Source organism: Cetorhinus maximus, chromosome 17 (assembly GCF_964194155.1).
Source record: "Cetorhinus maximus chromosome 17, sCetMax3.hap1.1, whole genome shotgun sequence".
NCBI classification, from domain to species: Eukaryota; Metazoa; Chordata; class Chondrichthyes; order Lamniformes; family Cetorhinidae; genus Cetorhinus; species Cetorhinus maximus.
This window is the reverse complement of record NC_135895.1, coordinates 56,730,333-56,757,123: the sequence shown is the minus strand read 5'-3', so window position 1 is coordinate 56,757,123 and position 26,791 is coordinate 56,730,333. Positions and strand designations below refer to the sequence as shown.

The 26,791-nt window shown below is 39.7% G+C and overlaps 1 protein-coding gene across 2 annotated transcripts in view; it reads right to left on the bottom strand.

Annotated features, from left to right (window-relative positions):
• Positions 1-26,791, bottom strand: part of zranb2 (zinc finger, RAN-binding domain containing 2) — a 45,620-nt gene that overhangs the window by 9,829 nt on the left and 9,000 nt on the right. Inside the window, exons 2-8 of one of the 2 annotated variants that reach the window (XM_078561249.1) lie at positions 23,665-23,717; positions 20,524-20,632; positions 20,071-20,153; positions 17,111-17,187; positions 10,611-10,742; positions 4,436-4,605; positions 1,507-1,593 (exon numbers count right to left, since the gene is read on the bottom strand). In XM_078561249.1, the coding sequence (XP_078417375.1) occupies positions 1,507-1,593; positions 4,436-4,605; positions 10,611-10,742; positions 17,111-17,187; positions 20,071-20,153; positions 20,524-20,632; positions 23,665-23,717 (711 nt within the window). The remainder of the gene's footprint in view (positions 1-1,506; positions 1,594-4,435; positions 4,606-10,610; positions 10,743-17,110; positions 17,188-20,070; positions 20,154-20,523; positions 20,633-23,664; positions 23,718-26,791) is intronic. The other variant, XM_078561250.1, reaches the window with a different exon arrangement.

Genomic DNA, 26,791 nt, shown 5'->3' with positions numbered 1-26,791 from the left:
TCACTGAATGACAGAAAAGGCTCAGGAGGGTGGGGGGTACACTGAATTGCTTATTCTTGTTCCTATATTGTTCCATTATGCTATATTAGTGTTTAAATCTATCCTCAATTACTAATTACTGAATATGTAAATGCATATTGTAATTGGCACCTGAAATCAAACAAATCTTCTGGATTGCTGAAATTTATTGACTGACCTGTTCATTTGTTACAATGTAATTGCCATTTTAGTGCTAGTACTCTTATTAATGCAAATCTACTCAACATTGCACAGAGCAGGCTTGGTCCTGTAATACATTATAATGTTCCAAACAACAATTAATATTATTTTGCTATACAGATAGAGGATGTTTGTTCTCAACAGGAGGTAAAATTCGCAGACTTCAGTCAATTATTAAAACTTAGAAAAAAATAATAATTTAAACATGCAAATGATCTGGGTCAGAACAAGATTACATTGCATAATACTTTTTGCTTCAAACAGCAGAATCTTTCATACTGGTGTTGAAGGTTATCAATTGTTGTCAGGCATCTCTTGTCACTTTACTCCACTGCCAAACACTGAATATTGAAGAAAATTAACTGCACCCCAACCCTTCAACAATTATATTATAGCTTCCTAGTATCCTAGCAACACAAAGATTAGATTTGAGAATGTTCTGCCCATTCATGTAAAGAGAGATTCTGTAATTTTGTCTCAATTTCCCTCTAAAAGACTACTCACTGAGACTATGGTACTGAAGGTGTCAGCTGTTCTCTGAAAACTTGCCCAAGAAGTGATTCTTAGCTAATTCAACATGGAGCTCAGGTGTCCAAGGAGAGAGACTTCACTGAGTGCAGTGCACTTACACACCTGAGAAACCCACACACTTTACAGCAGGGGATGAATACACAGTAATTAGTTACATTGGTGCATTTCTTTTCCCTCTTAACTTAGTGACCAAAATCAATTTTAGCAACCCTATTGCCAGGCTGGTCAAGATTATTTATCGAAGATTATATAGTACGTGGATTAAACCAAAGGCCATCTACGCTAATATAAACACAGTTTCACATGGTCCAATACACATACCTATTAAGTTTAATTTTTAAGTCTATGCTAAATCTATCACAGACAATTAACAATAAATGTGGACAACCAAAGATAATGAGGTGATTATTTCACTTCTGTGCTCACCAGGCCAGTTTTATATTAAAGTAACTGGGCAGAAAAATCATATGTTGGTGAATGCAGAAGCAGAATTTTTTATCCCAAATTGTTATTAAGCTTGAGGCATTACTGCAGGCAGGAAACTAAAATGATTGAATAATACACTGACCCTTTCAGGTTATAAAATATCCTTTCAGGTTGATGCAAATCCAGGAATGAAGTCAACTGTGGTCCTATTTGAATGGCAATGGTAATAGTGATGGAATGAAAATGTCAATATCAAAAGGAGCTTAGGTGTCCTTGCCCTAGAAGTACTTTTTAAGCTCTCCTAGAAGGAGAGAATGTTACCCCATTCACCTTGACTTCGACCGGGGTGATCTAGATTGACCTCTGGAGCTGGAACGTGACCTGGATCTGGAAGTGGTAGAACTTCTGGTCCGGGACCTGCAATAAAATGGCAAATATTTTCCAATACTAAGTTTACATTTTAAACTGCATAAAAACAGAAACTAGAAGCACTTCTGCAATTTCACAAAAATCCACAAAACTACTTATCGTTGTTTACTAACTACCATGCACAAAAGAAAACAAATCAGCCTAGTAGCCAAGCTGACACAACAATGCAAATTAAGTCAGAATTCCTTGTGGCTCTTTACATAATCAAAGTCTAGGTAAAACAAACCCTCAGATTCATCACAAAAAAGCCTCATCACTTCCCATTTTTGGATCACTGGTCGCAGAAGACCATTTGTATTCTTTTATTATGGGTAGTTAGTGAATATAGAATTTAAAAAAAATAAACAATGTTAAACCAAGGGTCACTATAAAACATGAGATGAACATCCATCTAAAGGTCTATACTACATGAACAATTCTAGAATGGTTATTTAGAAAACTATTCTTAATGCAATACTTCCTATAAACCGGAAGCATAGTTAAATTCATCAATTAAAACTTGCTTGCTTTTCAAAGAAAAGGAAAACAGAAGTCATTTCTTCAACCATATGGGGACATGCATACTCAACCAAGAACAATTTGTTCATGAGTTTAGAAAAATATATGAAGAAGAAACAGGCAACATTGACTTTAATTTCTCATCCACCACTGTTCCCACCAACTTACATTGGTCCCAGTACAAATTATTTCTGGATTTAAGCTTTAACAACAAAATTAACATTAAAATTGCCAGTTTCACATTAATATTTATATGGCCAAACTTCAAGATTATATCTTTATTTTTCTGGATAATTTTATATGTGACTAGGGGCCAAAAAGGGGTTTCACACATGGAGGAAGAGGGCATAGCTGAGGTATTAAATGAATACTTTGCATCTGTCTTTACCAAGGAAGGTGCTGCTGCCCAAGTCATAGTGAAAGGGGAGGTAATTAATACCCTTGAAGGATTTAAAATTGATACGGAGATGGTACTAGATAAGCTGCCTGTACTTAAAAAGTTGATTAGGCACCAAGACTGGATGCGAGGCATCCAAGGATACTGCACAGGTACACAGTTCTGATCCCTAATTAAAGTGGGGAATTATTACCCAAGAATACACAGGCAAGCAAAGAAGATAATTCAAATGTCAAAAATTTAAATAACAATGGAAAAAAAGTTGCACTTATGTATTATGAAAAAGGGGAAACTTTCAAGTGATCCTGCTGAAGTTCTCAATGAATGGAGAGTTTAACATTGCTGATCCAGTCAAAAGATTTCAAAAAAAGTGGGCATAACTTTAAAATTGAGTAAAGATAACAAAGAATAAGTTAACAAAAAAGAGGGCCACTGAAATGAATATAAATAGATTCAAAACCAATGGGTCACATTTGCTCACTTTCCTATTTTTAACAATTATTAACAGGTTCTTGATAAAATATGCAGAGGAAGTCTTCCTTCTATAAGCCTAAAGAGAAACAATGATTGAGGAATATGACAAAGGCTGTGATTATGTTAGAAGAGGACTGTTTCTTAGGGCCTTCCCATACCTCCATGTCCCCACACCCAACAATTTCTAAAATACAGTAAGTCCTCGCTTAACATTGCCTCACTTAATATCATTTCGCTTTAATGCTGTAACTGAAGTGGTCAGTATGTCCCATTTAACTTTGCCAGTTTCACTTTAATGTCATTTGCCACAGATTTCCTCTTCTGTAGCCTGCCTACTTCTAAAACCTTCCCCCCAACACTTCTGCCCCTAACCTCAATGTCTCTTTCCTTCCTGCTGCCGGCCTTGCCTCCCACCTTCTGTTCTGCCTTAGGCCCCAATGTCTATTCTGGCTGCTTACTCTGCTGTTGCCTCCCCTGGTGCTGAACTCCCATTAAAGTCCTGTGCTCCATCTAGTGGCAGATGCTGGTCAGTACAAGCGGTTCTGGGGCTTCAGCTGATAACTGCACTGACCAACTTCTGTCACTAGTTGGAGACTGGTAAATCTAAAAATACTATACAGGTACCTAAACAAAAACAAAAACAGAAACAGAAATACCTGGAAAAACTCAGCAGGTCTGGCAGCATCGGCGGAGAAGAGCACAGTTGACGTTTCGAGTCCTCATGACTGTTCTGTTGGGGGGTCATGAGGACTCGAAACATCAACTGTGCTCTTCTCCGCCGATGCTGCCAGACCTGTTGAGTTTTTCCAGGTATTTCTGTTTCTGTTTTGGATTTCCAGCATCCGCAGTTTTTTGTTTTTATCTATACAGGTACCTGTTTGGGGAGTGTATTTTTTAAATTTAATACCATTATCGTATTTGTTTTATATTTATTGATGCATTTTATTTTGCAAGGAATGCACAGTCTGCGCATGCATGGTACAGTATTTCAACTGTACATCAGACATTTCTCACCTGGAAAAACCAAAGGAACCTAACTCTGGCTTTAACATTGATTCCTATGGGAACCCATGATTCACTTATTGTTTCCCTCAAAGTCATGATTTTCAGGAATGCAACCATAATTTTAAGTGAGGACTGACTGTATAAAATAAGTCTCTGAAATTTGGAAACAAATATACATTTTGGTACCTAAAAACAATAAATTGTTAAAGCCAAATGATTAAAGATCTTATGATTATAATTTTTGACCTTAAGACAACTACAGAATACATTTGATATTGCAATGTTTTAGATGATTCAATAGAAGCCATCTAAAAGTCATCTCCTAAAGGAAGGAATGTAACTTCAGGTGCAAACTTGACTCAAAACTTCATATCACATGAATAAACATTTAAAAGAAAGAAGTTAAACTGATACTGACATTTTGCCCGGTGTCACCCTTGACCTGTACCCGTTTACCTGGACCTTGAACTGGAATGAGCAGTGGAAGAAGATGAAGATCGAGATGAGCGTGACTTGGAGCGACTCCTGCTTTTGGGAGGTTTCTTTTCATCTTCACTTGCATCCAGATTGTACTTTGAGAGATCCCCATCTTCTTCTTCTTCATCATCTTCATCATCATCATCATCCTGGAAAGTGTTGTAAAGTTACATCTAGCACAGAGTTGGATGTTCTTCACCTCTCAATTTAACAGAAGTTGCAATGAAGAAACACATATAGGCCTATTACATGTTCAGGACATCAGGTTTTTTCTTAGTTTCTCCTCCCAAAAAAGCAGCTCCCTGGGCACATTAGCCTGGGACAGGCTTCTGATAATCAGTGTAGCATCATGGTCAGCCAATATTTGAGACTCAATCAAGGAGAATCAGCTTTTCTTGGCATGACCCAAACTGGAAACCAACTGGTTCAGTGGTTAGTTTCAGGAGACAAAATTCACAAACTGGGTTGAGTAAGTTATTTTGAAAGCAACACAATATATCAGTGTGACAAATTAATCTTGTTTGTTTAAAGCATGGTGGCATTGTCTTTTTCCGCTGCAGGTGAGATTTAAAACATGGTTTACTCCCAGATGTCTTCTGTAGTAATTCAGGAATCATGACAGAAAATTGGTTCTATTTGTTTTGATCTAAAATGGAAAAGAGCTTGAATTTTGCAACAAAAACAGAAAATGATGGAGAAGCTTTGCAGGTCTGGCAGCATCTGTGGAGAGAGAAACAGAGAAACAGAGCTCTGAAGGAGGGTCATATGGACTCGAAACGTTAACTCTGTTTCTCTCTCCACAGATGCTGCTAGACCTGACTTTTTCCAGCATTTTCTGTTTTTGTTTCAGATTTCCAGCATGCAGTATTTTGCTTTTATCTTTGAATTTTGTAACATCTTTTACACTCAGGAGCCCTTAAAGCACCAGTAACTAATGTTACTAACTACTTTTGTTGAAACACTAACTCTTTTGTTGTCAGGATATAGACGCATCTGACCACGTGCCTGAGGGAGCATCCATTTAATTCAAATAATTGTGGTTTACATAATGTGTAACAACTTGTACTATATTATGCCTTTACTGTAGTAAAATGCCCAGATGTGCTTTAAAACACCCAAATATTTGATTAGAATTGATTAACTGCTGAGTTTAAGAGGCACATTTAAATTCAGACTAAATTGTGCTAGTCAATTTTGCTACACATTTCTCAGCCAGTTGTCAAATTTAGAAGTCTGCCTGAAGCCAGACAGAAAGGTAGATAAATGTTAACATTCAGGGACCTCAGTTGATATTGTTTAGTACAGCAGAATTGACCCCCAACTTCTAATAATAAATGGCAAGTCGGGCCCAATAACCGTTTCGATCTCTAAATTTAACTATATTATGTCCACCTTCCTGGCAATGTAATAATATTTATGTACAACCATGCAATTATGCCTTGTTTTAATGAATTTGCCAACAAAGAAAAAAAAATAGGGTGAGGGGAAGTCTAGGACATGTGTTGTAAACAACAGCTAAAATACAGTAACAAAGTTTTGTTAGATTCCTGAACTCCCTGCAAATTACCAAGAAACTAGGTAGGTCTTGGTCATAAGGAGTAAGACTAACTTGAGTGATCTCAGGAAGTAAAACCCCAAAACAACAGCTAGAGTAAAAACACAAAAAACATTTAGTTTACAACTACTATGCAAACTTAACTTTGACTGTGTGAAGATACCATGTAAAAAGCAGAACCTCTGTGGTAAAGTAAGATTTTTTAAAAAAAGGTCACAAAGGATAGCACATGCCAAATTATTAACAGTAGTTGTGGTTTTTTAAAAACTTAATTTCAGGGTTTACTTCATGAATGAAATGCCCCTCTCATCTCAATCTTTATACACAGGGACATTCCCAAATGGTGGGCTGGATTTTTATCTTTGAGGCGGGTAACGGGAATCGGGAAAATTCCCCACTCGGGCTGGCTGCCTTGAGGGAAAGTGTCCACAAGGACAGGATTTGCATTGTGGGGGCGTGGGTGCAGGCTGCATTCGGGTCAGCTGGCTTGGGAAAGGGCCTGGAGGCAGCCAAGGGCTGCCAGTTGCTAAAGCAGGCTATTTAAAAGGCCCAACTTGGTCCCAGTTATAATGAAAAAAGTAAGGCCCTCTAACCCCATATGCCTCATCCATGCCAAGGTATGCCCCCATTCGCCCTCTGTGGCTCCTCATGCCAAATTATGCCCCCCACCCACCCCCTATGGTCACCCTCATGTCAAGCTATGGGCAAGGAAGTTATTCACCCATTACACACTAAATAGAACCAATGAAACCTATAGTGACAATAGGATGCATAACACCAGTCATTCATTGATAAATTGCCACTTACTTAAAAAAAACTTTTTTTTAAAAAAAACTACAGGCCAATAAAAGTATCATCCAGACCCTTTAAAGTATCAATAGCTGAAACTGCAAGCATTTAAAACCTCCTCATCTTGCATAAATAAACATTGTGCAATTGACAGAAAAGATCAGAGAGCCAGAGCTGTCGATCAAACAATATTTTCCCTGGGGTTAAGATGCTTCAGTACACTAATGGATTTCTGGGGTCTCAGCCCAGAATGCACAATGAGCAAAGGACGTGGAGAGAGGGAACGTTGCATGATGCACTCTACCAAGTTGCAGCCAGACTCCTCAATGCTCTCTGACAGTGACAGACGGCTGTCTGGTAGGCCACCCAATGTATCAAGTATCCTCATAAATATTCTCCTGTATGCTGTCCCATAAAAGTCATCATTTGTACCCCTTGTAGCAGAAGCTGTCTATGACGTCATCCTCTCGGAAGCTGGCACACAGAACATCCTCGCCCCTTGGACTGTTGCAGCCCACTTGTGCCCCATTATTCAACTTGTGTAGGTCCTAATTCTATACCAGATTCTTAAGATATGTGTAGTGCCAGTATCTGAGATGGTGGCTGTGCATATTAAATCAAGTGATGGTGCTTCTTCAGTGCTGTGGGGTTGGTCTCTCTCTCACTCTTCCTCCTGGGAGTGACAGGGCTCAGCAGGCAGCTGTTCTGGGAAGTCTAAAAGCACAGAATCAGAATTGGGTAGGTCAGGGTGCGGTGGGGTGATGGTCACAGCATCAGCAACTTGAACATCATGCCAGATAGCAATAGGAGGGTGATCAGGTGGGGGTTGGTGGGGGGGGAGAGGGAGAGAGAGAGAGAGAGAGAGAGAGAGTTGAGAAAGGATAAGGCACAAACATACTGCCATCCCAGGATGCAAAGTACCATCACCTCCATACAGCCCAGGAGGTGTAGGCATCCTTGTACCCCACCAGGTCTGTTCTGCTCCCTTCTATTATGTGCAATCTTTACATGAGAGCGCTCAGAATGTTAGATTCTGTTGCACTGTATTTGGGTAATGTGCCAGCCATAGCTGGATAGCTGGAGGTGTGTGGAAGCAGCATTAGGTGGGACCGAAGTTTGCATTATTGATTGTATATGAGGGTAAGGTAGAGTATCTGAATGATAAGGCGCCATTAAGTTTGCATGCTACCTACCTCAACTGCGGGCACTGCAAGCACGAACCATGACCCATATACCTGAAAATGGGGCATGACCCATTTTAGCTCTAGATCCCTATTACTACAGCATCAGTGCTGCATCAAGGGAAATTTTCATTATCTTGGCTTTCCAGACACTAACTGAACAAAACTTCCACTTTAACAACAACTCATATTTATATGGCACCTTTAATGTAATGAAATGTCCCAAGGCACTTCACAGGAGCATTATAAATCAAAGCATTGTGTCGAGTCACATAAGGAGATATGAGGTCAGATGACCGAAAGCTTGGTTTTAAGTGTTTTAAAGGAGGACAGTGAGGTATAGAGGTGCAGGGAGGGAACTCTGGAGCTTGGGGCTTAGGCAACTGAAGGCATGACTGCCGATTGTGGAGCAATTATAATTGGGAATGCACAAAAGGCCAGAATTAGAGGAGTGTAAATATCTTGGAGGGTTGTAGGGCTGGAGGAGATGAGAGAGATAGGGAGGGGCAAGGTCATGGAGGGATTTGAAAATAAGGATAGGATTTTAAAGTCAAGACATTGCTTGACTGGGAGGTAATATAGGCCAGCGAGCATAGGGGCGATAGTGGAATGGAACTTGCAGACATGGGCAATAGAATTTTGGATGACCTCAAATTTACAGAGGCTAAAATGTGGGAATCCAGTCAGGAATGCATTGGAATAGTGGAGTCTAGAGGTAACAAAGGTGTAGATGAACAACAAATGAGCTAAGACGGGCGAGGTCGAATGATGTTTCAGAGGTGGAAATAGGCGGTCTTTTGTATGAGTATGAGGTCGGAAGTTCATCTCAGGATCAATTGCAACACCAAAATTGCAAACAGACTGGCTTAATCTCAAAGTACTGCCAGGGAGAGGGATGGAGCCAGTAGTTGGGGAACAGTTTGCAGAAGGAACTGAAAACAATGGCTTCAGGCTTTACAATATTTAACTGAAGGAAATTCCTATTCATCCAGCACTGGATGTTGGATAAGCAGTCTGATAATTTAGCAACATTGGAGAAATTGAGAGAGGTGGTGATGAGGTAGAGTTGGGTTATCTAACACTGAGCTTTCCAATGATGCTGCCAAAGGAATGCATGTAGATGAGAAATAGGAGAGGGACAGCAGAGGGCAAGAGCTCAAGAGCAGGAAGAGAAGTCACTGTAAGCGATTCTCTAAGAGGAATTTAAATGCGAGTACAAGGAACAGTGCCTCTGTTCAAATATAAAACCCTATACAATTCATTTATTTTTTTCCCCTCAAACTCTAAAGTGATATTTATAAGCAGTATTAAGTACATCCATTTGAAAGAAACAGGCCTGAAAGCATAACATAGGAGAAAGAAAACAACTCTGCAGACTGACTAACATTTGCAAAAACAGAATACTTAGAACGGGCTGAACAGCCTGGAATTAATCTGTTGCAGACCAAACATTATGGATCAAGGGTTATCCATGGAATGAACATGACATGAAAATATCCTTTGCCTTACATAACTCCAGTGCATTGAACATATGGTTCCTTATGTAGCTGCCAAATGAGTTTTAGAAGACCAACAGGAATAAAACTAAAAATGCAGTAGTTAATATCCACCATGACTTTTTTCCTGATCCCAAAAGTTCCCTTTTAACTTATTGCAACTTTATTACCCTGACTGAAATACTGACTTTTATTATATTTCCAAAGATGAACATTCATCAAACCTCAGATCTTCTCCCTTCCCCCTTCATCCCAAACTGTTTCAGACAAAAAGGCCAGCAATGTTTATAAGATTATAACTATGGGCAGAATATTGCCGTCAACGTGCGGGGGCAGGCTCAAGACACTGATTTGTAAAATTATGCGCGATGATGTCAGGCGTGTGCCCCAACGTCACCGGGTGTCATTTCGATATTTTGATTGGCAGGCGCGCGCTGGAGGCGGGCTGCGCACCCACCAAACTGTCAACGGCCTATTAAGGCCATTGAAAAAGCAATTATAGCTGTTAACAACGCTGCTCATCTAACCTTAAGGTTATCGGGCAAGCCAAGAGCCCAAGAGGCCTTTGCATTTTTCAGGAAACCTCATCCACGGATGAGGTTTCCTGAAGGTTTTATAAAATAATTAATTAAATTTTGCAAAATTCACAAACATGTCGCAGTTCCTGTGACACTGTCACATGATGGGGCATAATTAAATAATTTTTCACGTCCTTTATTAAAATGTTTTATCACCACCTTAATCTCCAAGGCAGCTCCGTGCCTCAGGGAGGTTGCTGCACTCTTTCGCGCGCATGCGTAAAAGAGCGCAGGCCCCGGCTCTCCCTCCTCCCCCAACCTGCACAGGTAGCACCAGCCACACGTTACGCTGGGCGGGCCTTAATTGGCCCGCCCGCGTAAAATGGCGGCGCCCAGCCGATCGTGGACGGCGATCGGTCCTGTGCCCGCCCCCACCCAGCCTGCCCAACATAGGTAAGATTCAGCCCTACCTTAAAGTTTAAATGTAGCAGTATCTTTTTTGCACTAATACTCAAGATTAAGGACATTGTCAAAGCAAAAACCATTTTCTTAATGCAACTGTTATGCAATGAGAAATATGTACAGTTATTAGCTTAAAAACAGAATAGGGCTCACGTCCAGTTTGTATTTGGAGAGATCTCCATCCTCATCATCATCCTCTTCATCTTTTTCACTTTCAATCTCTTCTTGTAGGATAGTTTTGGGTCCAACTGGCTTTCCACGGAATTTTTTCTTTTTCCTTCCAAACTAGTTTTGAAAAAAAAGGATAATATTTTTAACTTTTCCAAACGTGGCATTTAATTTGAATTTTCCAGTACATTACAACTGGATCAATTAAAAACTATTTTGAAACTGTGCAGAGTGTGCAAAATTTTGCTTGGAGAATATGAGTAGCTAGGGGTTAAATTAAAAAGCAACCTCAAAGGTAATCACCTCCGGATTATTAGCTGAGCCATGAGAAAATTGGAATAGGGTAAATAAGATGAGAGTTAAATGCATATCTCAAAGATTGGTGAGTGAAAAATGGGTTTTGATTCATGGGGTAGTGTGGCCAGTACTGGGGAAAGTGGGAGCTGTACCAATGGGATGGTCATCACCTAAACCGTGCTGGGACCAGTGTTCTGGTGAGTCGTAAAACTGGGGCAGTATAGAGGGCTTTAAACGAAATAGTGGAAGTGACGGATCAGGCAAGAAAAGATGCGATAAATTAAGAGAGAGGACAAGGCAAGACAGCAAGATAGCAATAAGGGAATTGGTAACTTGAGTGAGGCAGGAAGGGGCCAAGCATACAAACTTAAGACTACGCCAGCGGATAAGGCTAGAGGTTGTGAAATTAAATAAAAAAGGCACTATCTGAATGCAAACAACATTCCCAACAAGATAGATGAATTGACGGCACAAGTAAACAGGTATGATTTAATTGCCATTATGGAGATGTGGCTGCAGAGTGAGCACGGTTAGGAACTGAATGTTCAAGGGTATTCGACATTTAGGAAGGATAGACAGAAAGGAACAGGAGGTGGGGTTGCACTGTTAATAAAGGATGTGATCAGTGCATTACTGAGAGAGGATCTTAGGCCAGAAGATCAGGATGTAGAATCAGTTTGGGTGGAGCTAAGAAATAATAAACATTGGTAGTTGTTGTTTATATGACACTAAACAGTAATGGTAATGTAGGGCGCAGTATAAATCAGGAAATTATAACAAGAAATATAACAAGGAAATATAACAAGAGTAATACAGTAATCATGGCGAACTTCAATCCACATATAGACTGGGTAAACCTAATTAGCACTAATGCTGTGGAGAACAAATTCCTGGAATGCTTATAAAATGTTTTTCTAGAACAATAGGTTGAGTAACAATCTAGAGGACAGGCTATTTTAGATCTGGTATTGTGCAATGAGAATGGGCCAATTACTAATCTTGTAAAGGAGCCTCTAGAGAAGAATGACCATAATATGATGGAATTTTACATTAAGTTTGAAAGTGATGTAGTTCAAACCAAAACTAGGGTCTTAAGTCTGAACAGAAACTATGACGGTATGAAAGGCAAATTGGCTGGGTAGATTGGGAAAGTACATTAAAGGGTATGACAGTGTCTAGGCAATGGCTAGTATTTAAAGAATTCATAGTTTACAGCTAATTTACATTCTTTTGAGGCATAAAACCCCAACAGGAAAGGTGATCCAACCATGAATAACAAGAGAAGTTAAAGATTGTATTGGATCAAAGGAAGAGGCTTAAAGTTGCCACTTTACTCTCCATAGCCAAATCCTTCTCTAATTTCAATGTCATTTTAGAATGCAAGAAAATCCATTTTTTCTTCTATGATACACATCCCCTTAAACTCCCTTTTCCAACACTTTCTTCCCATCTTGTTTCAAATAGCAAACGTATGAAACTCAGGGGTTTATTCATCTCAAAAGATCTCTGGTGCTTCTTTAAGCACTGCCTCCACCTGTCCTTCATGTCACTGCAACTTCTCTTTAATCTTTCTTCCCTACAACACCCCCTCCCCACCTCCTGACAGCTCTTCTGAGACCAACATCATGCCTCCTTCATTCTTGTTCTCACTTTTCACCCCACCAAGCTTCTGCATTCAAAGGATCGTCCTCCACTGTTTCCACCAACTCCAGCATGATGCCACCACCAAACACGTCTTCCCTTCACCTCCCGTCAGCATTCCGCAGGGACCATTCCCTCCAGGACACCCTGGTCCACTCCTCCGTCACTCCCAACACCTCATCCCCCTCCCACGGCACCTTCTCATGCAATTGCAGGAGGTGCAACACCTGCCCCTTTACCTCCTCCCTCCTCACCGTCCAAGGGTCCAAACACTCCTTTCAGGTGAAGCAGCACTTCACTTGCACTTCCCTCAATTTGATCTACTGCATTCGCTGCTCGCAATGCGGTCTCCTCTACATTGGAGACACCAAATGCAAACTGGGTGACTGCTTTTTGGAACACCTTCAGTCTGTCCGCAAGCTTGATCCGGACCTGCCTGTTGCTTGCTATTTCAACACACCATCCTGCTCTCATGTCCACACGTCCGTCCTTGGCCTGCTACAATGTTCCAATGAAGCCCAACACAAACTGGAAGAACACCTCATCTTACGATTAGGCACTTTACAGCCATCCGGACCTAACATTGAGTTCAACAACTTCAGACCATCCTCACCCCTTTTTTAACCACCTTTTTGAATATTCATTTTCATTTTTAAATTTTTATTTTTTATCCACTTATTTTTATTCATTGTTTTATCCCCACCTTTTATCCTATTTTCAATCTTTTTTCCCCACTACCGTCCCCTCCCCCCCACCCCACCCCCACAAGGGCCATCTGTCACTTGTTCATGTTGTTCTTTCCAGAGTGATTACCCTTGTCCTGCTATTATCACATTCTGCTTTCTGACCTTAATGTCACTATCAGCACCTCTTTCAGCCTGTACCACAACCCTTTTGTCCATGACATCTCTGGTAATCTCTCCTTTGCCCCCACCTATCGCTGGCCTTCTATCCAGCTTCACCTGCTCCACCCCGCCTTAAACAGTATAAATTTCATCACATTTTTACTTCTCTTTAGCTCTGAAGTGTCGTCATCCGGACTCGGAATGTTAACGCTGTTTTTCTCTCCACAGATGCTGTTAGACCTGAGTTTTTCCAGCATTTTCTGTTTTTTTTTCATCCTGCCTCCTTGATCCTTCCAACGATTCAATTATCTTCCTGGCTTCAATACTTTTTGACATTGTTAATGACTCCCTTGCAATAGGTCTTTAGGGTATGTAATATCCAAACTCAAAGCTCACCTTGCCAATGGCCTCTCCCAAATTGATTACATTGTCAGGCAAGCAATATTCTTTTAAATTATTTTTGGATGAGTACACTGGCAAGGCAACTTTGATTGACGATCCTTGTTTGCCCTGAACATATTGTTTATAGCTACTGGATTACTTTAGAGAGTCTGCAGAGTCAACCACGCAGTCTAGGCTACTTGCACGTAGCCCAGACTGAGTGATAGTGGCAGGTTCTCTTTCTTAGAGATGCAGGTATGAACCAGTTGGTTGTCATGATAGTTAACCAGCTTTCACAGTTACCTGTCTCTTCGTCTCAGTTATTAATGTAGATTATAAATAGCTAAGGCCTCAGCACAGATCCTTGCAACACTCCACCAGTTACAGCATGCCGAATTCATAATGTTCCATTTATCCTTACAATTTACTTCCTGTCTATTAATCAATTCTCTATCCTTGCTAATATATTACCCAGACTCCATAAGCCCTTTTCTTGCATATTAAGCTTTTGTGTGGCATATTTTGAATGCCTTTTGGATCCTTTTATCTGTCCCACTAGTTACATCCTCAAAAAAAAACTAATAAATTTGCCAAAAATGATTCCTCTTTCGTATTGACTTTGTTTGATCATAGTATGATCTGCGAAGTGCATTAAGACGTCCCTAATAGATTTCAGCATTTTCCCCAAAGACCTCTGGCAGGCTAATTGGCCTGCAAATCCTCCCCATCCTTTCTTGAATAACTGTTACATTTACTGGATTCCAATATGCTGGTCTATTCTAGAAGGGGGAATTTTGGAAAATCATAACCAATGCATCTACTATCTGGGAGGTAGGCCACCATGTCCTGGGGATTTCTTTGAATTTTAGTCCCTCGGTTTTCTCCAATAGTTTTTCTCCACTGATATTAATTACCTCAGTTTCCTCACTCTTATTAGCGGTATGTAATTTGTATCTTCTACTGTGAAGGCGGACACATAATTTTTCAATGTCTCCACCATTTCCTCATTTCCCCCATGATAATTTCTCCTGTCTTTACTTCTAAAGCTAAGAGACAAAATTATTTTTGCTACTGTCTATTTTCTATGCTTGTAAAAACTTTTACGATTTGTTTTCATATCCCTGTCTACCTTACTCTCCTATTCCGTCTTTCCCTTTTTAATCGACATTTTGGTGGCCCTTTGCTAATTTCTATAGCACTCCCAATTTTCAGGCTTACTACTATTCTTTGGATCATTACATGTCTCTTCTTACATACAATGCTATCCTTAATTCCTTAGTAAGCCAGGAATGGATCATACTTGCTGAGTTTTTGTTTTTTTAATGGAATATATTTCTGTTGACCAATTTGAATTGTTTCTTTAAATGTTTCCCACAGTTTAATTATTGCCATACATTTTATTTACCTAATCAACCTTAGCCAGCTCTCCCTCATACCTATGTAACTGGCTTTTAAGATTCTTGTTTGGGGCTGGAGTATAATGCTTTCAAACTTAACAATGAGGTTGGAGAAAGGCAGAGTGATATCGGTCGCAAGTGAGATGAGTAAAAGATTGAAGTAGCTAATTCAGTGCTTGAGCCATCAGAGACAATAAGGCCAGGAGATAGGGAAATTAAGGGGGAACAGGGATGAAGGAGCTGGCTATTTATATTATGAATTCATCATTTTTCTTCCTTTTTAAAAACAAGCAGATTGAAAACATATTTGTACAATATTGTCCAGTCACAAATAAGATGGTACTGTTTGGATCAAAACCATTCTTAAGGAACAGCAACATACATCAATATAAATTTATTCACAGGCAGCATTATTGGGTACTACAGGGTGCACTTTTCTTGTAAAACTTCTTTCAAATGTTATAAACCAATATATTTACATTTAAGCAAAATTGAAGAGTATATTGACAATGCTTCAATTTGTCTGCAGTGTCTTCAGAAACAGCTCAGTGGTTAAACACCACTATAGCTGCGAACTCTTGCATTAGTGCAGAGGTTACCAAATTTTTTTTGCCAAGTCCCCCATTGGAGATTTAATTCCATTCAGATCCCCCTTTTTTTTAAAAATGGAGCAGTCTTCTGTAAACCCCAGTAGATTAGAAGTGTTAAATTCCATTGGTTTCACAAACTGGGGAAAAGAAATTGACAGAAGTTCAAAATGGTCAACATGCCTTCAGTCATGTATGAATTGCATGCCTCAAAGATCTTGACTTTTGTTAATTAAATCAGATGGCAATATAAATGCTTTTAACTAACTGATCGGCCTTGCATAACTAGATGGAGATGCATTAGAAGGTGTGGGAACTCACTGCACAGCAGACAACGATTCAGCCTGCTGTGACTGCGCTGGCTCTTTGAAAGGTAGTCCTTAGTTTCACATCCTCATTTTTTTTTGCATTAACCCTTTAAGTTCCTCATCCTCAAATACCTGTTCAAATCCCGTTTAAAATTTATGGAATCAACTACCACCACCTTTTCAGATACACTGCTTCCCATCCTGATAATTTTTTTTCCACTCAGTTATCTTCTAGGTATTTTGCTAATAGTTTATTAGATCTATGACCTCTACTTATTGACCCACTTGCCAGGAGGGATAATTTTCCTCTAATTATCCTATCAAAACCTCTCATTATCTTGAAAATCTGCATTCAGTCACTTTTTAACCTTCTCTGCTCAAAGGAAAACAGTCCTAATTTTTTCACTCTCTCCTCACTTGGTAAAATCCTGGTAAATCTGCTCTGCACCCAAGGCCTTTACATCATTCCTTAAGCGAGCTGTCCAGAATTCTCCACAATACTTCAACTGAGGCCTAAGCAGCGATTTGGACTTAAGGATTCTTTCTGATTAAACACTAATCATATACTATGCATCAGAAACAGCTCCAATAAGTCCCCCACCCATTTCTGGGAGTGGGAAAATCTGTGCTGAGGTTACTTCCATAATTCACCACCTCAAAGCTATTCAAGGCTGCACCAGTGGCTCTCATCATGGGCCAGTATCCTCCCGCACAACTGTACCCCCACGCAGACAACCTCAGCCCCACTAGTTTGCGGATTGCTCCGTTAAAGCAGAACGGCGATTCTTAATAGAGCTCAAAACTTCTGATATATAAACATGCAAAATTCCTCCAAATCGACTATCACTGTCTCATATTAAAATAAAGGCACCCTATTGCTAATTCTAAACAAGATTTTCCTTTAGAAAGAGGCCCACTCTTGGTCTGCAAGCAACATTACTGCACAAGAACAAGGGCATTACATCAATTTATGTTTTACATAATATTGTTTCCTAAATGTCTCCCTTATTTAAACTTTTAAAATCTTACCTCATCATATTCATCATCAGATTCTTCACGCTCAATGTATTCTACATTTTCTCTTTCATTAAATCCACCTCCATATCCTGCCAGAAGTGAAATGATAATGCAATCATTTAAAAAAATTCTGATCAATGTAGTTCACGGATTAAGAAAATATCACAAGAACTGCACTCCAAATATTGCGTGGTTTATTAGATTATGCATATCCTGCCTATTTTTAGAAAATGTAACCATGAAATTTATGAATCAACTATGCGTTAACACAAGAATCAAATTCTAAATTGTTTAAATTTTCAGACGGCAAAGTCGAGTCGAGGCCACAGCCAGATCAGTTATGATCTTATTGAATGGTGGAGCAGGCTCGAAGGGCTGAATGGCCTACTCCTGCTCCTAGGTCATATGTTTCTATATAAAATCATGTGACAAATACAGATCAAGTTACAAGATAAAATTTTTCAGTGTAAATCTAATTTTGATTACTTTTACATTGCATTTTCAATAATACTTACAATACTTAGTAACTAATTACAGCCATTGCGAAGTAAACAAAGGCATAGCTGCTACAAAGCAAACATGCTAACTGGCCCAGAATTAGAAGTATTACACCACACACCAACATTTGACATCAATATTGCATAAATTACCCCTAGTGGACAGAGGTGGATCTAATTGTCCAGGGATGAAAATATTTGAATTTTATTTTTAAAAAGTCCCTTTCACCCCTCCCATCCAGGCCTCCTTAACATCAGTGGCCATAAGGCCGCTCACATCCAACAAAACATTTAAGCCCCACTGCAGGACTTGTGCACTTAAGTGCCTTTGTATAGTGTCTTCGATTAGGAAGGAGCACTACACAGCACAGTAGGTTCCAATGCAATAAAGGACTGATGGGAATGGAAGTTTCCTTTTTCTGTATCTGTAAGCATCCTACTTGAAACTAATTTCGAGGAGTTCAACCCAGTTCTCAATAAGTACATACCCAAAGCAAAACACTGAATTCACAGTCAGGGTTAAGGACAGTTAAAATGAATTTGATGAGAAAAAGAAAAAGGTTTGCACCAATCTAGTAAGGAGAGCTTTTCTGATGTTAGAGCAGGACAGGGAGCTTAACTCTGCACCCTGGCAGTGCTATGCATCTTAATGGAATATCCAGTATTGAAACACAGTACCTACAGGAGAGAGTATTCCAGACCCAAGTACCAAAATACTGATCAGTGCAAAAATTTTCCAAATACAAGTTAACGCTGGTTGTACAAGACTGAAACATACCAGGACAGTCCGTCTCTTGTTCCCTCCCTCCACACCAAAACCAAGCACATAACGTGCATGTGTTTTCTCTCACTAGCCCCATATCTGTTCTCTTTTTCTGCTTGGACTGTTCCCACCTGCTCTTACTACATTCACTCCAACAAAAGTCCCCCTCTGATCTGTTCTTCAATGCACCATTCCTTCTGTCCTGATTCATTCCCCATAAACTACTCTTGCTCCTGCTCTTCCCAATTTGCACTAATTTGTATTTCTTACTCTGTTATTACCTCGTTCTTCTGTTTTTCAACCAGTAAACTGGAGAAAAAATCTTGTCAGTGCTGTTCACTTATTTTTAATAAGAAAGCAGCACTCAAACCCTTTCCAAACCATAAGGCCTACTAAATTCATAAGGATAAGTTAACAGCTTATAAAACATGAGAAAATATGCCACTAGGTCATCACAGACTAGATGATCACATCTGCACTGTAGGCTATTTAGACACTTTCTGCAGCATCACAACATCAGAAGCAAATCAAGTCAATAGCACTTAAGCCAAACTTCCACATTCGCACTGGAAACACAAGATCCACATTCTACACATCCACAAAGAATATCAACAGGGCTTCACACATTGCTACACTGCATGTGAAATATTCTACATAGTGCAGAAGTTACATAGAATTAACACAGAAACAAGCCATGTGGTCCAACTGATTTATGCTCCATGCAAGCCGCCTCCCACCTTACTTCATCTCATCTTATCAACATATCCTTCTATTTCTTTCTCCCTCATGCATTTATCAAGCTTCCTCTTGAATGCATCTATGTTATTTGTCTCATCAACTCAGATAGTGAGTTGCACATTCTCATCAATCTCTCCATAAAGAAGTTTCTCCTGAATTCCTTTTGGATCTATTAGTGACCATTTTCTATTTATGACCTCTAGTTTGACTGGCCTACAAGTGGAAATATCTTCTCCATCCCTGTTCTATCAAACCTCTTTACAGCTTTAAAGATTTTGATCAGGCCTCTTCTCAGTTTTTTCTTCTGGAGAAGGCGACAGCTTACTTAATATTTCCCAGTACATGTTCTGGCATCATTGTCGCAAATCATTTTTGTACTTTCTTCAGTGCTCCTATATCCCTCTTGTAATATGGAGACAGAACTGTGCACAATTTTCTGAGTAGAATTTAACCAAAAATCTATGCCACTTTAACATAGGCCAGGATTTTCCAGCCCTGCCGTGGCAGGACCCGCCGCAGGGAATACGGTGGGCTAGCCAAAAGTCCATTGGCTTACAGTGGGACCGGAAGATCCTAGCGGTGAGTGGGACTAGAAAATCCTGGACACAAATTCTCTGCTTTTGAATTCTACTCCTCTAGAAATGAACCCTTTGTTGAAACACAGATTTTAGCATCAATGAATCAGCCCTGCTTGGCTTTGTGGAAGGGTGTGGAAAATCTGCGTGGCCAGCAGTATTCAGAACAAGGTCTCCAAGATTTCTTTTGTGGTTAAATCTAGATATTGGACTATTTTTTAAAAAATGACTTTTGCCATTGCAAGTTAGACCGATTTACAATTTAAAAAAAAAGTCAGACTGAACATGGAGATATCAATTGAACTCATTTATATTTTTGAAAATAGTCATATCAACTGAAAGATCCTTAAAGTGGCTTTTAATAACAGTGCATTCTAATACTGTATTTTCGAATCTTACCAGTCCTTTCTTCTAATTTGGCATACTTTGGAGTGTTGCACATGTTGCATTCTGATCTTCGCGCCCAATTCACATTACCACAGCTAAAAATTAAAACTTAAATCATTAGTATCAGTTATATCAAAATATATAAACAACCCTGGATTCTATGACTATTTTCACAAAGTGAATTTGAATAGGAAAAAACCTAGCACACAACTAAGAATACAAGCTTTTTCCTAAACCTGAATTTAAGTTTCAATACAGAACTTATCTTTTACAGTTAAATTGAATGCTTAAGCAAGGCCTGCAAAGTTCTTTATGGTCTTGTGCTCTAACTTACCCTGGCCGTCCAACATATTTACACATAATTAGAAATACTGCAGTCTTCTCAGTTTACTTTGACTAACTTACTATTTAAGATACACACTGTCAATACAAGATTTAATACTGTATTACAGATGATAACCTTACGTTTTACATTGCCAGTCATTGGCACTGAAAAGGCCACGGCTCTTTTCTGCAAGAGTCTTTCCAATTTCTGTTCCTCCAGCCTTCATGAGTTTTGCTTCACATGTTCTTTCTAAAAAAAAAGTACAAAAATACTACAATCAAAATTCTCATAAAATTGTGACATTCTCATGTTTTAAAATCAAGTTTTAACGATGATTTCCAGTCTAGCATTCTGTCACATGCTGTGACAAGAGATGTGCTTGGAAAATTAAATTAGACAAAATGTAAGTATGATTTGACGTTTAATCAGGGCCATTTGTATAATTTATTTACAAATTTACAATTTGTACCATTTACATCTGCTGGATAAGGGTGAAGAGAAAAATATGGATTCTCCCAACGGCAAGTACCCAGAGATGATGAGCCATGTAAAGGTACGATCAGGTTAACTGATTCTCAGCTGGGTTGGAGTTACAAATTTACATACCTGTAGTAAATCATCTCTCGAGCTCAGGGTCCAGCTATCACTTTCTAGTTGAACAACAGTATGAACTGGTGCTTGTAACAATGAGCTTTCTCAATGTGTGCACAGAATACTACGATCACACATGTATTGGTATGCAATCACCTTTTCAGAAGAGCTGATATGCACTCTAGCAAGGCGAGGTTATTTGTAAACCAAACTAACTTATTTCACATATAATCTATCTGAAGAGAACAGTTTTACAATACAATAACCCATTCTTTACTACTTGCAGAATAAAATACACACTTTTGTCATTATGGAAGGAACTCACTTTACAAGTTAGTAGTTCCTAAACTAATCATCAGCATCCTTTTTCCTCCTCACAGGCTACATGCATTCACGCTGCAACTTCCTTGTAGCCTCTCTCACTCAATGGAGAAAGGGGCATTGTGCCTGGCTGCTCCAGGCACAGAATGTTCTAGACTTAGTCTCTGGAGAGAAGAAAAAGGCTAACATTTGAACTCAGTTCCCTTTTGAAAATTGGCTCACCTAGCTGCAAAAGTTAACACCTGATTCAGGGCTCTTGTCGCAATGGATTCAGATTCCAAAGCACTTTATAGCACAGATGGAGGCCATTCAGCCCTTCATGCTTATATCGGCTCTTCGGTAGAGATATCCAATTAATTTCCCGTCCACTGCTCCTTCCCCATGTCCCTGTAGATTTGTTCCTTTCAAATACTTAACTTAAATCTGTGTCTCCCATCATCTTAAATCGGTGTCCTGTGGTTACCAAACTTTCAGTCACAGGAAACAGTTGTTCTTTATTTATTCTATCATAGTTGTTCAAAATCTTGAAAAGCTCGTATCAAATCTTCTCTTAACCATCTCTGCTCTTAAGGAGAACAACCCCAGCTTCTCTATCTAACATAAATCGCTCAACCTTGGCATTATTCTCGTAAATCTTGTTTGCACTCTCTCTGTCTTTGACATCTTTCTTAAAATGTGGTGTCCAGAAATGAACAGAATATACCAGCTGAGGCTTAGTCAGTGTTTTATAAAGGTTTTAATACCTTCCTTCTTTCTAAACTCATCATTCCCATGTTAGATAGAAAAGAATTGTTATCTTTGCTAGAACTGTACACTTGTAGATAGAGTCAAGAAAAACTGAAATAACTAAACCTATTTTCATTATACATAAAAACTGATCAGAGGCCTAAATAATGAAAAGGTTTAGATGAACAAACTATTTACCGGAAGAATGAGCAAGGAACTAGAGATCACATTTACAAAATGTCCACGCTAAAGCAGTTAGAAAATGTCACTAGATAATGGACATGGGGAACAGGGTCCCAAAGATAAATGACTTAAATCCAACTTGCACCTTTAAAAAGTTGAGAAGCAGGATTGAGGTTTGTAACAAAATAGCACCATTTAATTTCGCTCACCTTAACTTACGTATTTCCATGGGTGTTAGCATTACCTAAATCAGGGGATCAAAATTAGGATGGGAGAGATTTTTTTTTTTATTATTCATTCACAGGATATGCGCATCGCTGATTGGACCAGCATTTATTGCCCATCCCTAGTTGCCCTTGAGAAGGTGATGTTGAGCTGCCTTCTTGAACTGCTGCAGTCCATGTGGTGTCAGTACACCCACAGTGCTGTAAGGAAGGGAGTTCCAGGATTTTGACCCAGCAACAGTGAAGGAACAGCGATATATTTCCAAGTCAGGATGGTGAGTGACTTGGAGGGGAAATTCCAGGTGGTGGTGTTTCCATCTATTTGCTGCCCTTGTCCTTCTAGATGGCAGTAGTCGTGGATTTGGAAGGTGCTGTCTCAGGAGCACTGGTGAATTCCCACAGTGCATCTCGTCGATGGTACACACTGCTGCTGCGTGTCGGTGGTGGAGGGAGTGAATGTTGGTGGATGTGGTGCCAATCAAGTGGGCTGCTTTATCCTGGATGGTATCAAGCTTCTTGAGTGTTGTGGGAGCTGCACTCATCCAGACAAGTGGGGTGTATTCCAGCACACTCCTGACTTGTGCCTTGTAGATGGTGGACAAGCTTTGGGGAATCAGGGGGTGAGTTATTTGTCACAGGGTTCCTAGCCTCTGACCTGCTCTTGTAGCCACAGTATTTATATGGCTAGTCCAGTTCAGTTTCTGGTCAATGGTAATCCCCATGGATGTTGATAGTGGGGGATTCAGTGATGGTAATGCCATTGAATGTCAATGGGCAATGGTTGGATTTTCTCTTGTTGGAGACGGTTATTGCCTGACACTTGTATGGCGCGTATGTCACTTGCCACTTGTCAACCCAAGCCTGGATCTTGTCCAGGTCTTGCTGCATTTGGACATGGACTGCTATGATAGAACACTTATGCTCATGAAGTCTGAAAATGCTCTTTCCTTGCAAGTATGGAATCAAGTTTGGCCATCACGTCCCATTGGAGAATAGCCAGCTGAAACTTGCCATTAAGGCCCTACATCAATACTGACCACCTAAGCAAAGCACTGCAAGGTGCCCAAGGTACTGTGTCCTGAAAAGCAATCAATACTTTAAGAAGGGGAGGGAAGAAATTTGCAAAGAATATTTTACCTAAACTATCACACGAAAATCTGTCCAAAAAAATGTACAAGATATGATAATATGACTGGATTTAAGGCAGTCGCCTGAATAAAATCCAACAACATTTACCTTTTCCACATCTGTTACAATTTGTCCTTCTTGCAAAGTTAACATTTCCGCATCTAAAGGAAGAAATGTAAAAACTATGGATGAACAGCTTGCTCCCAAAGATATATGTTAATTCAGATGTCAATACTATTCATTTCAATCAGACTTTAGGTGGTTTCTATTTAGAAGTCACTATTTTTTTTGGAAGTACCTTATTACATTTCTTCCACAGACTGCTCATGAGCAGTAAGCAGAATACTGCTCCATATCTATTTTTGATGGTTTCAGCTGCACAAAAAAAAAATGTTTAAAAGTACATATTTTCCAGTAACATGCAATGATCTGGAGATACGGTAAGCAGTTTTGCATTATAATAGGCCGTAGCTTCTGACTAGCATTGGAAAGCGCTGGCCCGCAGAAATTAGAAACAATAAATACCTACTTACCTCGTCTTGAAAAGTACATGCCAATTCCATTCGCTGGAGCTGCTTGGGGCCTGCATCGAAAGGCTCCTCGCAGGTCCCAGCCAAGTCTTGCTCCAGAGGACTCAAGGAGGCCATGCCCTCTTTTTTTATGGCACTTATTGCTGCAAAGCAGCTAAGTTTAAAGGGCCAGGGAAATTGACAGGCTGGGAGAAGGTAACTGTCTAAGGTAAGTGCATATGATTTGGGGGTATCCAGGGGCGGTCCGCGTGGGGTCCAAGGGTATTGTTTGGGGGGGGGGGGGGGCTGGTTCTGAGGTCAGGGGAAGTCTGATGTCGGGGGCAGAGGTTGGGAGAGTTGAGGTGAGAGTTGGACGTCCGGAGGTGTTGTAGTTCGGAGGGGGGGCGGGTAGAAGAGAGAGAAAAAGAGTCCCGTGGGGTCAGTCTGGGTCTTTGCAATAGTTACTCAGAAGTTAGAGAAAGTTTTAATTCTTCTAACTTTTTCTGAGTAACTATTGGTTCCCAACGCAGCATAATTGTCCAGGGGAAGTTTTGCACTTCTGGGTAATCGCTGTGCAAACCCTCACTTGGGAACTTCCTGGGGGATTCCCCCGAGCATCTTTGGGGGATTCCCCCGAGCATCCTCATTGATGCTGAGGAGCTTGGAACTTATGGGCTATGGTTACAGTATTTTCTCTTAATATGCAAGGAAATGATAAGTGGCAACAATTAACTACTTCCTCCAGTAAACAAGAGTTTTACATTTTGAAATTAAAGCCATTAATTCCCAATGACACTGTCTTTGAAAAAGACATTATTTGTCTCTCCACAACAGTGACTCTAAACAAATAACACATGCATTTTCATTCATTTTACTGTGCAGATAAACTCAAATGAACTAGTGCTGGAATTGACAGTATTTTAATATTGATAAACAGTGTGATTAAAAAGTTTGTGGAACTGTAACTCCATGTATAAAGAGCAAATATATTTTTTTTAGGTAAAAGGTAACATAACTAAACAATTAATAAATATATTTCAGGACAACCCTGCTGACAGAAATATGAAGATTTATTTTTTAAAAAAGTAAATAAATGCTCACTAAAAGTAAATCAATCCAACTTACTACCTTTAATATTTCCAATTATTAATGTCTGTACATTATTCAACCGTAATAAATAAAAATCTCCTATAGCACTCAGCAGCATATAAAACAGCAATTGATCTCCAATCCAGGAGCATTTAATATATATAGAACAGTTAAAAATTTTATTTTGTACTGGTGCTGAAGCAGTTGAATAAATCTCCCTGGCTCAGTCACACTGCAGCAATGCAATATTAGTAAGAAACATCATTATTCCGAATTAGTCAATTTTCAAACAATTATTTTTGGAATGTGGGTATTTTAAGAAAAATTGAAGAACAGGAACTGAGTATAGAACTTAAAAAAGGGCTAATGTGAAAAATGAGAGAATAGGAAACAAATTGATTGGCAGGAGGAGAGGGTAACATTGTATAACACTAGAGGAAAGGGGAACGCATTTAAAAACACAAAGATAAATACATACATAATACCAGCAAACAAATTAATCATGGCAGGATCCTAAATTGATTAGCAAACCATTCAAAAATTACTTCCACAGATTTTGCAAGGAGAAAGGGGGTTGACTTGAAAGAACAGAACTTACAAAAACACATTAAAACAGCGATCAGAGGAGTTAAAAATACACAGCAACAGAAGCCAAACTCTTTCTGTACTTCCACAGTAACAGGACGATAGTTTAAATCATGCTTAATTCTCTCTATAGCCTCATCCTACCCCATCTCTAACATCCCTAGTGCTACAATATCTTAAAACTCTCAGCTCCCAACTTTGACTTTTTGTGCATTCGCTACTCTCTTCGTTTCACCATTGGCAGCTGTGCTTTCAGCTGTCTCAGCTGCAAGCTCTGGAATCCCCTCTTCAAACCCCTCTCTGCCTCCTTAAAATCCACCTCCGACCACACTTTGCACCACTCCTCTTCTGTATCCACTTCTATCTTTCTTATGTACCTGTGAAGCATTTCAGGATTTTTTTCTAAACATTAAAGGCATCATACAAATGGAGTTTGTCATTCTAGTTAACCTCAAAGCTGTGACAATTCAGGACAAATGTTGGGTATGGACAGAAAATGATGGATACTCATTGGAGGGATTGCACCTCTGTGTGCCGGGGGAGGGGTTGGTATCATGAGACCATAAGACATAGGAGCAGAAATTAGGCCATTTGGCCCATCGAGTCTGCTCCGCCATTCAATCATGGCTGATAAGTTTCTCAACCCCATTCTCCCGTCCTCTCCCCGTAACCTTTGATCCCCTTACCAATCAAGAACCTATCTATCTCGGTCTTAGATACACTCAATGACTTGGCCTCCACAGCCTTCTGTGGCAATGAATTCCATAGATTCACCACTCTCTGGCTAAAGAAGTTTCTCCTCATCTCTTTTCTAAAAGGTCTTCCCTTTACTCTGAGGCTGTGCCCTCGGGTCCTAGTCTCTCCTACTAATGGAAACATCTTCCCCACGTCCACTCTATCCAGGCCTTTCAGTATTCTGTAAGTTTCAATCATCCTTCTAAACTCCATCGAGTATAGACCCAGAGTCCTCAAACGTTCCTCATATGTTAAGCCTTTCATTCCTGGGATCGTTCTCGTGAACCTCCTCTGGACCCTCTCCAGGGCCAGCGCAT